The sequence below is a fragment of the Rhinolophus sinicus genome, linkage group LG10 (assembly GCF_036562045.2).
Source record: "Rhinolophus sinicus isolate RSC01 linkage group LG10, ASM3656204v1, whole genome shotgun sequence".
NCBI classification, from domain to species: Eukaryota; Metazoa; Chordata; class Mammalia; order Chiroptera; family Rhinolophidae; genus Rhinolophus; species Rhinolophus sinicus.
The window spans coordinates 108722867-108735730 of record NC_133759.1 but is presented as its reverse complement, the minus strand read 5'-3'; the positions used below and the strand labels follow the sequence as shown (position 1 = coordinate 108735730).

The 12864-nt window shown below is 47.0% G+C and overlaps 1 protein-coding gene across 1 annotated transcript in view; it reads left to right on the top strand.

Moving 5' to 3' along the window:
• Nucleotides 1-12864, top strand: part of SDK1 (sidekick cell adhesion molecule 1) — a 683166-nt gene that overhangs the window by 645020 nt on the left and 25282 nt on the right. The window contains exons 38-40 of the mRNA XM_074313985.1: nt 560-697; nt 6120-6281; nt 6737-6862. Of these exons, the coding sequence (XP_074170086.1) occupies nt 560-697; nt 6120-6281; nt 6737-6862 (426 nt within the window). The remainder of the gene's footprint in view (nt 1-559; nt 698-6119; nt 6282-6736; nt 6863-12864) is intronic.

The following is a 12864-nucleotide window of genomic DNA, read 5'->3' as shown; positions in this document are numbered from 1 at the left end:
AGCGTGCTGCGCGGCCACAGGCCAGGCCTTCGGCGGCAGTGTTACCGTCCTCCCGCTCAGGACAGCTCCTTAGGGCCTCCCGCTCTCCAGACCACGAGAGGACACTCTGAGGCAGCAGAGTGCATGTGGGATTTCAGGTGAGGGCTGGGAAGGGGGCTCCCTCTGAGACCTCCATGCCCCCTGGGGCAGAGCCTGCCGCCATCCCAGAGCCCCCTCCCCAGACGAGGACACGCGCCTCCGGAACCCTCCAGCAGCCGCTAGAAAATGGAGCAATCTGCCTTTCATTGTCTGTTTCCATCTAGTATTCATTTTTATGCCTTTGTCATTGCGTCTCTCGGGCTCCTTTGTGTTGCCTGCGCTTCTCCAGAGGCCTGAGTTTCTGACTGAACCTGGGAAGTTCAGAGACGATCAATAAATCTCCTTTTCGTCAGATGGCAGGTAGACTTGTACCGAGTTGAAAACAGCTTCTAATGACATGTTTATTCCACAGGGGCAGAGGCGTGTGTAGATGGTCCACAAAGAGCTTTAGTGAAAGTTCCTTTATGTTCTGTTCTTGCAGCTCCTGGGATCCCCAGCTTTTTGGCGTTCTCGGAAATAACTTCCACCACACTTAATGTTTCATGGGGTGAGCCGGTGGCAGCGAACGGCATTCTACAGGGCTACCGAGTGGTGTACGAGCCCTTAGCACCTGTGCAAGGTAAGGCCAGAGCGAGCACGGGAGGGCGGCCTCACAGGTGCACAGCACTCCACAGGTACAGAGCCAGGAGCCGTCCGGAAGAGGCCTGCTGGACGGAAGCGAGCTGGGCGGGTCCAGAGCTCAGCCCCCAGCCCAGCACAGCCCTCTGTGGGCCTGGGAGGCGTGTACCCCTTGGTCCGGTCTCTTTAATTCCTGAGATATCGCTGTCATGTGAGATTTTGGTCCTCGTGGGTGTGGCCAAGGCCACCTTGAGTGCCCCTTGGTGGGACCACATGCAGCAATGGCCCCAGGGGGAGGCACTGATGGCCCACCGCATGTGTCTCATTCATTCGTTTGCTCGATGCCTGAATATTAAGCCCCTGCTCTGTGCCAAGTGCAGTTCTGGATGCTGGAAACTGTGGATCTGACAAAGCAAGGCTCTTACCTGTATGTCACGGTCCCGCTAAATCCGGTGAGGAGAGGAGCAACATACAATTAAACAAGCCAGAATCTGCTGGTGTCAGACCAGTGCTCTGAAGAAAAGAGCAGGGTCACAAGAGCACAGGGAGGAGCCGGATGACAGGAAGGAGCCAGGCGCAGGAATCGGAGGGAAGAGCTGCCTGCCCAGGTTACGCATGTGCATACCCTGAGGAGTCAGGGCCTTGGCCAGTCACAGGGGCCCAGGTGACGGGGCAGTGAGGGGCTGCCCATGGCCAAACACCGCCCGCAATGCCATGGGACGGGAAAAGATGCGCGGATTACCTCGAAACTTCCCGGACGATCAGAAACAAAGACCCTCCAAGAAGAACAGAGAAAAGTTTAAACACAAAGCCTGAGAGGAGAGACAACAAAGGCAAAAAAATGAATGAAGGGTGGAAACAGGACAGGAAATGCAGCCAGTTGGGGGATATGGGCGGCGGCCTAGCGCGGAGGCCTGGGCCCAAGGAGACCCGTGGGCACTGCTGCCCCTCCTGGGAGCTGGGGTGAGCAGTAGCCCCACTAGGGATGCGTTTGGGGGGAGGGGCCAAGGGGCTAGGCCAGGACTGGATGGGAAGTGAGAGATGGGGGCTGGGGAGTGGGTGGCACTGCTGTCATTCACGTGGCAAGTACTCGTGTCCTGCTGTATTACAGTGTCCCGGCTCTGGCATGATTTCACACATGGCCACCCTTCCTGTCTGCTTGACTCCTGGTCTGTTCACTGAGTTCACTGGGCATTTCTGTCTTGCCCACTGTGGACCAGGCATGGTGGTACCAAAGAAGGGAGACAAGCCCAGGGCAGGTTTTCCTGGTAACACACAGAGACAGGCTATAAAAATGGCAGGTGATTTAATGTCTGGGGGGGAATATAACCAGCACATCAAAACGTATCGGCTCTCACTAACAGCTATGATGAAAGTTTCCTTTTAAAGTAAGTGCAGTCAAGTAAAACAGGGAGTTGATTTGAAAAAGAAAATTTAAGCACTAGTTTTTATTTCATCGAATCTGAGATGCCACTGACTGTAAGATGCATTGTTATTTTATGAAGTGCTAAGAAAGAAAAAATGCTTCCACTAAACTGTGGCCCCGTACTTCTGTCATCAGTTCTGAGCCGCGTCCCAAATCAGAGATGTGAAAACGTGAGTGGAAAAACAGTGTCTCAGACGATCGATGCACGTTGGTAAATAACAGTGCAGGTGACGTGTGCGTGTGGTTTGTAAATGGCAGAGGGTCCGGCCCCAGCGCTGACTCAGCGCGGCCACACTCGCCTGCATTCGTTCTGGAACCGAGCGCCTGTCTGGGGACCAGGTGGCCCGGGTGTGGCCATGATGGAGAGCTCAGCAGCAGAGACCCAGAAGGGGACATGCACTGCCCTTACTGATTCAGCAGCGAGAAAGGGCCAAGAGTTAGCAGAGACCTTCCGCTTGGTATTTCTTGCACGCACGATATGCGTGCAGTCACACATGTTCCATGAGGCTGTGTCCCAAATACCTTTTCAAAGAGACTAACTAACCAGCACCACTCAAGTGAGAAAGGAGCGCCAACGCCATGCTTCTGTGCACCTGCAGAGCCCTTCTCCGTCGCAGACAGTGAGTTCTCCGCACTTCCGCAAATAAGTGGCTTATTCTGTTGGCCAGTACCTGTGTGTCAGTGGTTTGCAGAGTCCCTCTGGAAGCTCCATGGCGTGCGCCTCAGGGCCTGTCTCCTGGGCTGGTTCTCTTGTCTTGTAAGAAAGTACTTGCTCTCCAGGCGAGACCATTGTCATGACCATTCCCCGTGGGATACGTGGGGCCTGATGTCCCCCTCTGCACGTCACTCCCCTTGGACTGTACCAGCTGGTGCAGAAGCCCCCCTGCCCCCACCTCATCTCCCAGAAGGTGACCCTGACATCTGGTTTCCCATGTCGTCAGGGCTGTGGTCACTTGTCCAGTTCACAACAATGTTGGTGCCATCCGAAGGACTGCGTTTTAGACTCATGTGCCCCGTGTGCAGCCCACACGTGGCTCTCTGCCCCTTGCAAACAGGACCCCACTAGGTGTGCCAACAATAGTGGGCAGCGTTCATCCGGCACTTACCACAAGCCAGCCATGTCCACGCATTCTCTCCAACCCTCACCACAGCCCCACGTGCAGGGGCCACGTTTATTTTCATTTTGCAGACAAAGCAACCAGGCTCAGAACCCGTAAGACGTGTGCCCAGGGCTTATAGTTCAAGAACGTTGGAGAGGGGTGAGATCTCAACCCAGGCAGTCCGGACCGAGAGCCAAGGTCTAAACCACTACGTGATGGGGAGAACATGTCTGGAGCGCGTGTGTTTCTGAAAGTATTTCAATGTGCTGCTCACTGAGTGGCAGAGACGGAGCATGAAGACCGGTCATCAGAGCGTTTCCCCGTCCTGACCCCCGGGTGCAGGTGGGGCTCGTCGCTCTCTCCAGAGACAACAGGTGGAGAGGCACTTCAGCTGCTGCCATTTTTGTGTCTTTTCACAAATAATAAGACGGTCTGTCACCACATCATCTGCCCGGCAGGAGGGGCTGGTTCTCTGACCCTGGATTTTCCCGGCTTTGGCATTGAACGCATTGTGCTGGGGAAGGTGAGCAGGAGAAAACCGGTGGCTCGTGCAGCCCTCGCAGTGCCATCTCCACACCTGGGCCCATCTCTCCCCAGCAGCCCGGACCCTCCGCTCACCCTGAGAAGCTGTTTGGTGTGTATCCCCTCCCCTTCAGGTGGTTGCCAGTCCAATCCACCTGCAGGCCTTTTGAGTGGGGTCTCTTGAAGAAACGCAATCCTCACCCTTCACCCCTGGGGCCGGGATCTGCAGTAGGGAACCACGAATGTTGTACCCGGCTGTCCGGACAAGTCTCACCCCTTCACTTGCCTCACAGAATCCATGCACGTCCAGAGACGTGGCTGCCAGGGGCAGGGAAAATGTCAAGCATCTTTATTCTTGGCCAGATTCTATTAACTCTGTAATAACACTGGAAGATTGCGAAGACACACTATATAGTTCATACACATACATGTGTGTGGTGAAGACAGAGAAAAGAACCACCTGGAAAACAGTGATGTCCCCTGGGAGTGGCCCTCCTGGCCTTCCTCGTGCCTCCTCACCCAGGCCCGGGCAGTGGTGAGGCATGTGCTGGCTCCAGGCCAGGCCGAGGACTGCAGAACACATGTATCCGGGCACAGGACCCTGTGGTCACAGCAGTCCTGGCCCAGCCGGTGTCCTGAGGCAGGGCTTGCGCCCACCCCTGACCAGCCCCCGGTCATGGCGGGGGACACTGAGCCGTGTTCCCAGGAAGCTGATTTTGTGGCAGAGTCATTTGTATGTTTTTTAAATGTTTTAAGCTGTAGTATTTCATGTGATTGCACCCTGAGGCTTTGTGGTACAGGGCATGGTTTAAAAATTGACTAAATAAAGAAAATTGTGGCATAACTGAGATGGGGCAGCCTCATTCTACCTCCTAGTGGGATAAAAGTCACAAAATTGGTGCATGGGTGTATCTCTGCTCTGGAGAGAAAGAAAGCACTTTTTAACCAAAAAAGGGGGCTGCTCTCCAGAATAACTTGGTCTCCAACAGAACCCCGTCCGTTCTGATGACCGTCACTGTGTGTGCAAGTTGCCACCCTCGAAACCTCTTTCTTGAGTGAAGTGAGGTGAGTGTGAGGCTCACCGGGCGGAAGTAGCCATTTCTTTACAGAAGAACTCAGACTAGGAGGACCCTCAAAAGCAGTCAGTGTTGTTCTGAAGCAATTTAGAAGAGAATAATTTAGCGGAGTTGGTGTTCCATAAAGGCAACATAGGAAAACAGTGACCCAATGGGAGGCAGTTTGGAGACCTGCAGGACTGATGGCCTTAGAGGGTGGATCCACGTCGTGGTAAGAATGCACTTGGTAGGGCTCTTCTGCGGTCAGAGGGGTTAAACGTGGGGGTGGCGCCGTGCCGCTGACCCCCAGGCGCCGTCCCTGTATATGGGACATGGTGGGGGCAGCTGGACCCAGGGCAGCAGTCGTGCAAGGTACAGCTCTTCTGAACAAGTGCTGGTGGCAAAGAAGTCTCCTCGGGAATGTGCACCCCCACATCCTCCTCCAGGAGACGCCCGGCAGGGTCCTGTGAGAAGCCTGCAGTCAAGAGCTTATGTGGCTTTTATTAAAACATGTCACTTTCAAACGTATTTAACCAAAGAACCCCATCTTCCCTTCTGGAAAATTCTGCATTTCTGTAATTTTAAGCATATGTCCTCCCTCGAACCGTTAAATCTTGATTTCCTAATTATTATTAATAGAACCAGCAACACTTTCGCTCCGTTTACCCATTTATCAGTGAAAACTTTGTCTCTATGTCGTCATAGTTCTCTGAATCGAGACAGAGATATTCACAGTGACAATTTTTATTCATCCTTGCTTCAAGTCTCCAGTTAAAGTTGGCACGAGTTGCTTGAGGCCATTAGGCCACAGGTTGGCCAACCATGTCCGGCCGGAGACCCCTCCTGGGGGAGCCCCCCTTCTAACCACAGAGTCTTCCTGCATCTTCTCCCATGTCCTCCCCTCCCCCTATGACTCGGAGAGCCCGAGGTCACCTGTACTAGTGACACGGGCTTGGTACATTTCAGAGCCAAGTGGGAAGGGACCCGTCCAGCATGTCACCAGGAGGCCACCTGGACACAGCGATGGTGGCCTCCCGCAGTGTCCCCTGGCTGGGCGCAGCTCGTCCTGCCAATGGAAGTTGAGAACGTGGCTGCCTCCCCCATCCTGTTGTCGAGTTTGGTTCTTCCCTTTGTCAGCACCCACTTATCAAGCTTAAACTCTAATTACACTTATCTGTGCTGAAAATTGGCTGTTATCACCATTTAAGCACCTCCTAATTGTAAGAAATTCTTCCTTAGCAAACTAGGGCGGCTTTCCTCAGAATCGCAGCGCCTTCGCTCTAAACCGCGCCCTTCTTGCCTCTGCTCTTGCCGGTCTAGGGGTCAGCAAGGTGGTGACCGTGGACGTGAAGGGGGACTGGCAACGCTGGCTAAAGGTGCGCGACCTCACAAAAGGCGTGACCTACTTTTTCCGCGTCCAGGCACGAACCATCACCTACGGGCCCGAGCTGCGAGCCAATGTCACGGCCGGGCCAGCCGAGGGTGAGTGGACTCTGCCATCAGGCAGCTCCGCATCAACTGCCACTCGGGCTGTCACCTCACATCATGTCGCCATTTAGGGACTATTCACACTCAGTAAGAGAAATCAATCAGTGAGTTCAGTTTTTGAAATAAGACACATAAGAAAATTTCAGTTTGTACTTGTCATAAAGGGATCATGCAGCTTCCCACTGAACAAACTGTTTTTGCCTTAAGTACTTACTAAACGGAGGACGGCAGACCAGGCTTATGCTGTGTACGGGCACAGCACTGGGTACCTTCAGTCTTCTGGGCAGCCCTGCCAGCTCAGTGTCAGCCCCCCACCCTTTTAAGGAGGGAACACCAAGCACAGGTGGGCCGGCCGCCTGGAGAACTAGAAACCCAGAAAGTGCAGGCCCCAGCCTGGGGGTGAGAAGCCCCCAAGGGCCAACGTCTACCCTTTCCTGCTTTACCCACAGGTTCCCCAGGGCCCCCTAGAGATGTTGTAGTCACCAAGTCCGCCTCTGAGCTGACCCTACAGTGGACCGAGGGGCACGCCGGCAGGGCGCCCACCACGGGCTACATCATAGAGGCCAGGCCGTCAGGTAAGGGCAGCGGGGCCCCAGAAATGGGGTCTCCGCCCAGCGAAAGTGCTGCTCTGAGGGGCTGAGGTCAGCGCTCTCAGCATTTGCCTGACAGCGCCAAGGTGGCGTGGCCACTGTGGGCGTGAGAGGCTTTCTCGCCCTCCTCCTTTGGCTTTCTGTAATCATGGTGGTGCTGTTAACGGCAGCGACCGTGACCTTCTGGCCACGTTACAGCTCCCGCGGAGGACTATCATTGTCGTTCCCAGATACCTGTACGTCAGAGCTTAGGGACACTTCAGACATCGCCAACCCATCAGTAAGATCCGGAGCGTTCTCAGGGACTCGTCTCGGGGTTCTGAGTTTTGCTTCCTAGGTGGGAAGAGGCATGACCATTTCTGACCACTGTGAGCCTTCCTGTTAATGGTGAAACCCACCCACCATCTGCTCCACCTCCCTGGCTTCTGAAACCAAGGTCTCAGATCCTTTCCCTGCCCCACCCACCCTAAGAGACTTAGCCCTTCTTTCCGTTCAGCTTTAATAACTAAGGATGGATGTTAGTGGAAAATGGGCTTCTGACAGCTTGGTGCTAGGGGCTGTCACCAGATACAGAGAACGCTGTGTGTACTCACTGTGGCCCTTGGGTGTGGCACAGCTGATCACAAGTATCTGAGCACGAAAATGCAGGACGTGCCGGGAACACGTCCAGAACGCAAATCAACAAAACCTGCTGCTGGGGAAAGTAGCACCCAGGGTCATCTCAGTCTGACAGGAGCTGTTAGAACAAGACGAAAGGCCCCAAAAGTTGCAGACAGCACTGTGCTAGGGACGTCCCCTACTCCCCCACCAAACTGCTTTTCTTTTTTTGTTGTTGGTTTTTTTTGTTTGTTTTTTAAAGTTTATTGGGGTGACAATTGTTAGTAAAGTTACATCGATTTCAGGTGTACAATTCTGTATTACATCATCTATAAATCCCATTGTGTGTTCACCACCCAGAGTCAGTTCTCCTTCCATCACCATATATTGGTCCCCCGTTACCCTCATCTCCCACCCCCCACCCCCCTTACCCTCCGGTAACCACTAAACTATTGTCTGTGTCTATGAGTTTTTGTTTCTCATTTGTTTGTCTTGTTCTTTTGTTGTTTTTGGTTTATATACCACATATCAGTGAAATCATATGGTTCTCTGCTTTTTCTGTCTGACTTATTTCGCTTAGCATTATACTCTCAACATCTATTCATGTTGTCACAAATGGTCCTATTTCATCTTTACTTACTGCCGAATAGTATTCAATTGTGTATCTATACCACAACTTCTTTATCCATTCATCTATCGAAGGACATTTTGGTTGTTTCCATGTCTTGGCCACAGTAAATAAAGCTGCAATGAACATTGGAGCACACGTGTCTTTATGTATAAATGTGTTGAGATTTTTTGGGTAGATACCCAGGAGAGGGATTGCTGAGTCGTACGGTAATTATATTCATAATTTTTTGAGGAACCTCCACACTGCCTTCCATAGTGGCTGCACCAGTCTGCATTCCCACCAACAGTGTATGAGGGTCCTTTTTCTCCACAGCCTCTCCAACATTTGTTATTATTTGTCTTATTGATGATAGCCGTTCTGACTGGGGTGAGGTGATATCTCCTTGTGGTTTTTATTTACATTTCTCTGATGATTAATGATGTTGAGCTTTTTTTCATATGTCTATTTGCCATTTGTATGTCCTCTTTGGAGAAATGTCTCTTCAGGTCATCTGCCCATTTTTCAATGGTTGTTTTTTTGTTGTTGAGTCGCATGAGTTACTTGTATACTTTGGATATTAGCCCTTTATCGGAGGCACTGTTTGCAAAAATCTTCTCCCATTCAGTTGGTTGCCTCTTTATTTTGTCGATGGTTTCTTTTGCTATGCAGAAGCTTTTAAGTTTCATATAGTCCCATTCATTTATTTTAGCTTTTACTTCCCTTGCCTTTGGAGTCAAATTCATAAAATGCTCTTTGAACCCAAGGTCCATAAGTTTAGTACCTATGTTTTCTTCTATGCAGTTTATTGTGTCAGGTCTTATGCTTAAGTCTTTGATCCATTTTGAATTAATTTTGGTACATGGTGACAGATAGCAGTCCAGTTTCATTCTTTTGCACGTGGCTATCCAATTCTCCCAGCACCATTTATTGAAGAGGCTGTCTTTTCTCCATTGTATGTTTTTAGCTTCTTTGTCAAAAATTATCTGTCCATATTTATGTGGTTTTATTTCTGGGTTCTCAATTCTATTCCATTGGTCTATGTGTCTGTTTTTCTGCCAATACCATGCTGTTTTGATTATTGTAGCCCTGTAGTACAAGCTAAAGTCAGGGAGTGTGATACCTCCAGTATTGTTCTTTTTTTCTTAAGATTGCTTTGGCTATTTGGGGTCTTTTGTGGTTCCAAACAAATCTGATGATTTTTTTGTTCTATTTCTTTAAAAAATGCCATTGGGATTTTGATGGGGATTGCATTAAATCTGTATATTGCTTTGGGTAATATGGCCATTTTAACTATGTTGATTCTTCCAATCCATGAGCACGGAATGTCTTTCCATTTCTTTGTGTCTTCTTCAATTTCTTTCAAAAATGTCTTATAGTTTTCAGCATATAGGTCTTTCACATCCTTGGTTAAGTTTATTCCTAGGTATTTTATTCTTTTTGCTGCAATTGCAAAAGGAATTGGTTTTGTATTGCTTTTTCTGAGATTTCATTGTTAGTATATAGGAAAGCAATGGATTTTTGTACGTTGATTTTGTAGCCGGCAACTTTACTGTATTCGTTGATTTTTTCTAATAGCTTTTTGGTGGAGTCTTTAGGGTTTTCTATATATAGCATCATGTCATCTGCAAAGATTGACAATTTAACTTCTTCATTCCCAATTTGGATGCCTTTTATTTCTTTCTCTTGCCTGATTGCTCTGGCAAGGACTTCCAACACTATGTTGAAAAGCAGAGGTGATAGGGGACAGCCCTGTCGTGTTCCTGAACGTAGAGCAAAGGGCTTCAGTTTTTCACCATTAATTATGAGATTAGCTGAGGGTTTGTCATATATGGCCTTTATTATGTTAAGGTATTTTCCTTCTATACCTATTTTATTAAGTGTTTTAATCATAAATGGATGTTGTATCTTGTCAAATGCTTTTTCTGCATCAATTGATATAATCATATGATTTTTGTCCTTTATTTTGTTTATGTGATGTATCACATTGATGGATTTGTGGATGTTGAACCATCCTTGTGCCCCAGGGATGAACCCCACTTGGTCGTGATGAATAATCTTTGTAATGCATTGTTGTATTCGATTTGCTAGAATTTTGTTTAGGATTTTTGCATCTGTATTCATCAGAGATATTGGTCTGTAGTTTTCTTTTTTTGTGTTGTCCTTACCAGGTTTTGGTATCAGGGTAATGTTGGCCTCATAAAATGAGTTAGGGGTACTGTCTCTTCTTCAATTTTTTGGAGGAGTTTGAGCAGGATTGGTATTAGATCCTCTTTGAAGGTTTGGTAGAATTCACTAGTGAAGCCATCTGGTCCCGGACTTTTGCTTTTGGGAAGGTTTTGGATGACTGATTCAATTTTCTTACTGGTGATCGGTCTGTTTAGATTTTCCAGTTCTTCATGGTTCAGCCTTGGAAGGCTATATGTTTCTAAGAACTTGTCCATTTCTTCTAGGTTATTGAATTTGGTGGCATATAGTCCTTCATAGTATTCTTGGATGATCCTTTGTATTTCTGTGGTGTCCGTGATAACTTCCCCTTTTTCATTTCCAATTTTGTTAACTAGTGTCTTCTCTCTTTTTATCTTCGTAAGTCTAGCCAAGGGTTTGTCAATTTTGTTGATCTTTTCAAAGAACCAACTATTTGTCACAGTAATGTTTTTCTATTGTCTTTTTGTTCTCTATTTCATTTAGTTCTGCTCTAATTTTTGTTATTTCCTTTCTTCTACTGACCTTGGGTTTCATTTGTTCTTCCTTTTCTAGTTCTTTAAGGTGTAACGTGAGGTTATTTATTTGAGATTTTTCTTGTTTCTTGAGATAGGCCTGTAATGATATAAATCTCCCTCTTAAAACTGCTTTCGCTGCATCCCAAAAATTTTGGTAGGATGTATTGTCATTGCATTTTGTTTCTATGTATCTTTTGATCTCTCCTCTCTAATTTCTTCTTTGACCCGGTCGTTCTTTAAAAGTATGTTGTTTAATCTCCATGTATTTGTGTTTTTTCCTTCTTTCTTTTTGCAGTTGATATCGAATTTCAAACCTTGTGATCAGAGAATATGCTTGGTATGATTTCAATCTTCTTAAATATGCGGAGGCTGATTTTATGTCCCAATATATGGTCTATCCTTGAGAATGTTCCGTGTACACTAGAAAAGAATGTATAGTCTGATGTTTTAGGATGAAGTGCTCTATATATATCAATTATGTCCATTTCATCTAATGTGTCATTTAGGGCTGCTATTTCGTTATTTATTTTCTGTTTGGATGATCTATCCATAGCTGTCAATGATGTATTTAAGTCCCCTAGTATAATTGTGTTTTGGTCAATTTCTCCCTTTAGTTCTGTTAGTAGTTGCTTGGTATATTTCGGTGCTCCCTGATTGGGGGCATAAATATTGATGACTGTTATGTCTTCTTGTTGTATAGTCCCCTTTACCATTATGAAATGTCCATCTTTGTCTCTTGTTACCTTTTTCACCCTGAAGTCTGTTTCATCTGATATCAGTGTGGCTACACCTGATTTTCTCTGGATACCATTTGCTTGGAGTGTCAATTTCCACCCTTTCACTTTGAGTCTATGCTTGTCCTTGTAGCTGAGATGTGTCTCTTGGAGACAGCATATGGTTGGGTTTAGTTTTTTGATCCAATCTGCTACTCTGTGCCTTTTTATTGGTGAGTTCAGTCCATTTACAGTTAGGGTGATTATTGATATGCGAAGATTTCCTGTCATTACTTTTCTGGTAAGGCTGTGTCTCCATTGTTTCTTTGCCTTTTTGTTGTTGTCTACTATTTCTGTGTGGTGGTATTCTATGATGTTTCGCTCTGTTTCTTCTTTTGTTACATTATATATTTCAGTTCTGGATTCTTTTTGAGTGGTTACCCTTAAGTTTTTGTAAAAGAAAGATTGATATTTACAGTATTCCATTTTCTTCAGTACACTCTCTTTCTCCATTCCCATATTCCAGTTCAGGCCTTTACTCTCCCCCTTTTTATGTTTCGGTTGCCACAAATTGTCCCTGTTAATGGTGGTTGAATAGCCTCATTTAGTATTTCTTGTAGTGCAGGTCGTGTATTAGAAAATTCCCTCAGCCTCTGTATGTCTGGAAAGGTCTTTATTCCTCCTTCATATCTAAAGGATATCCTTGCTGGATATATCATTCTTGGCTCATAATTTCTCTCTTTCAATAGTTTGAATATTTGATTCCACTCCCTCCTGGCTTGTAGAGTTTCTGCTGAAAAATCTGATGATAATCTAATGGGCTTTCCTTTGTAGGTTACCGTCTTCTTTTCCCTGGCTGCCTTGAGGATTCTTTCTTTGTCGTTGATTTTAGACAGCTTCAATACAATGTGCCTTGGAGAAGGCCTGTTGGGATTGAGGTAACTAGGTGTTCTATTTGTTTCTTGGATTCGAGGATCCAGTTCTGTCCACAAGTTTGGGAAGTTCTCATCGACTATATGTTTGAATATATTCTCTGTTTCCTTCTCTCTTTCTTCTCCTTCTGGTATGCCCATTTTTCTTATATTGCTCTTTCTGATGGAGTCAGAAAGTTCTTGTAGAGTTCTTTCATTTCTTTTAAGTCTCAAGTCTCTTTTTTCTTCCATCCATGTAATTTCCACGTTTCTATCTTCGATGTCACTGATTCTTTCCTCCATCTGGTCAACTCAACTACCTAAGCTGGCTATTTCATTCTTAATTTCTTCTATTGAGTTCTTAATCTCCAGAAATTCTATTTGGTTCTTTTTTAAAATTTCAATCTCTTTTGTAAAATGCTCATGTTGTTGTTTG